The 2,374-nt window shown below is 50.0% G+C and overlaps 1 protein-coding gene across 1 annotated transcript; it reads right to left on the reverse strand.

Annotated features, from left to right (window-relative positions):
- Positions 1-788: 788 nt before the first annotated feature.
- LOC308295877 (acetyl-CoA acetyltransferase, mitochondrial-like) lies at positions 789-1,997 on the reverse strand (the record flags this gene model as incomplete). Its single annotated transcript, XM_080738950.1, has 1 exon — positions 789-1,997. Exon 1 carries the CDS (start codon positions 1,917-1,919, stop codon positions 789-791), a length of 1,131 nt encoding a protein of 376 aa, XP_080595076.1. The 5' UTR covers positions 1,920-1,997.
- Positions 1,998-2,374: the final 377 nt, after the last annotated feature.

Genomic DNA, 2,374 nt, shown 5'->3' on the forward strand with positions numbered 1-2,374 from the left:
TTTTTCAATTTCCTAGAGACTATTCAATGTTCAAGTTCAAAAGTAAATATCAATCTCTAACATGGGAGTGGTCAATTAATTTATATATAGGGAGTTTGTTGAGTAAGGCAGCTGGTGTTTCCGTTATGTCAGACATAACAGATGTATTTTACAGGGCAAAATGAGTCTATTGATGTTAACAATACTTACTTTACATCTAACAGGCAGCCATATAGTTTGTCAAACTATCTAACTATCGGTCAATGTCAATGTCCAGCAATCGAATGTCTGTCTGTCCGGAACTATACGCTTGGTAACCTCGCCCACCAGGCTTTCTGAGGGAAAGCCTGGTGATCGTTAACAGCGGGCAGTTTGATCCGGTCTAGGCAGAAACCACAAGCCGAAGAAGCGGCGTCGCTTTGTTTTGGCTCCCTCCGTTTGTTTCCCCAATCCCTATTAAAATGCTCGAGTAGCCTAGTGTAGTCTTTCCAGTCGCTACGAGTTGGAATAAAAGATGCATATCCCAAACACATTTTTCAAAAGCAAAACTACGCCGCATCAAGGAGTTTATTAGGTAGGCCCTGAATTATTTTGGGTTAAAACTGAATCCGGTTTGATAGTTCCGGCAAATTGTAGTCCTTTGAGTACTACAACATGACGTAAAGTGGCTTCCTCTCCCGACCGGATCAAACCTCGAAAAGTGAAGTGATCCCAGACTATACGTTTGGTGAGGTTTAAGCTTGAGGATTGGTCAAGCCTTACATGCCATCCACGTGTAAGACTAGTATTATGTAACAGGGAGAATGTTCCTACAACCTCTGGATGATGATGGAGGAAGCCCCACCACCTCCATTACAGATCGCTGCCAGCCCATATTGGCCTGACTTCAGGTTGTGCACCATGTGACCCACGATCCTTGCGCCCGACATCCCAATAGGATGTCCCAGTGACACGGCACCCCCGTTGACGTTGACCTTGCTGGGGTCAATGTCCAGCATTTTGATGTTCGCCAGGACGACCACGCTAAACGCCTCGTTGATCTCCCACATGGCGATGTCCTCCTTCTTCAGCCCGCCTGCCTCCAGGACCTTTGGTACAGCGAACGCCGGCGCGATGGGAAAGTCAACGGGTGCGACCGCAGCATCGGCGAAGGAGACAACCCTGGCCAGTGGGGTTACATTCAGCCTCTTGGCGGCGTCGGCGGTCATTAAAACAAGAGCTGCGGCCCCGTCGTTCAGAGTGCTGGCATTGGCCGCGGTCACTGTGCCGTTCTCCTGTTGGAACACCGCCTTCAGCTTGGGGAATTTGCTGAAGTCACCACGCCTCCATTCCTCGTCCTCCAATACCACGACGTCAGGCTTGCCTCGCTGAGGGACGCTAACTGGAACGATCTCTTTAGCCAAAACACCAGACTCATGGGCTGCTTTGCTGCGTGTGTACGAGCCAATAGCATAGGCATCCTGCTCTTCCCTGGAGATCTGGCTGTTCTTGGCTGTGTTCTCTGCACAGTTGCCCATGTGAAATTTGTTGTAGACGTCGGTGAGGCCGTCCTTGACGATGGCGTCTTCCACTTGCAGTCCTCCGTAGGTCGGAGTCTCTCTGCCCATCAGATAAGGCACGTTGGACATGCTCTCCATGCCTCCTGCCACCATCACATCCTGGTGTCCACACATAAGACTCTGAGCGGCCATCATGATGGACTTCATTCCAGAGGCACAGACCTTGTTGATGGTTGTCGCCGGAGTGCCGTGGGTCAAACCTGCCCCAAGCAAGGCTTGTCTAGTGGGAGCCTGTCCTTCTCCTGCCTGCAGCACATTGCCCATGTAGACCTCCTTCACCTCCTCAACGGGGATTCCTGCTCGGTCGATGGCTCCCTTGATGGCGATGGAGCCCAGCCTGGTGGCTGGGACCGACGATAAGCTCCCTCTGAAGGAGCCCATGGGAGTGCGGACAGCACTGACAATGACCACTTCATTTAGAGGGGGGCCAGATGTATAATTCTTTGACTTGAGGTACTTGTGAACCATCCTTGACTTGAGGTACTTGTGAACCAACCAGCTTTGAGCACGCTTGGTTAAAAGTCCACTGGATGACATAATGTTGCACTAAAACAACAGACTGGATTCACACAGCACAGAATGGATAAAGGAACACTCTTCACCTTCAGCCTTACAGCGGGGGGAGAGGCAACCGTTTTAGAAGAGCAAGGTATCCCCTCATATTTAATTTGCCACTCTGACATCATGCTCTGACATCACTGTGATAACAGAATCCCTTTATGCCCATACTGTATATGGAGATCCCTGATGTCATCAATATTAAGCCCATATCTAACAGGACTTCAGGGAATGCTCTGTCCGACCACCGATCGTGGTCGGTGAAAGTGAAAGTCATA

This window comes from Nannobrachium achirus (genome assembly GCF_963921795.1).
Source record: "Nannobrachium achirus genome assembly, chromosome: 12".
Classification (NCBI taxonomy): Eukaryota; Metazoa; Chordata; class Actinopteri; order Myctophiformes; family Myctophidae; genus Nannobrachium; species Nannobrachium achirus.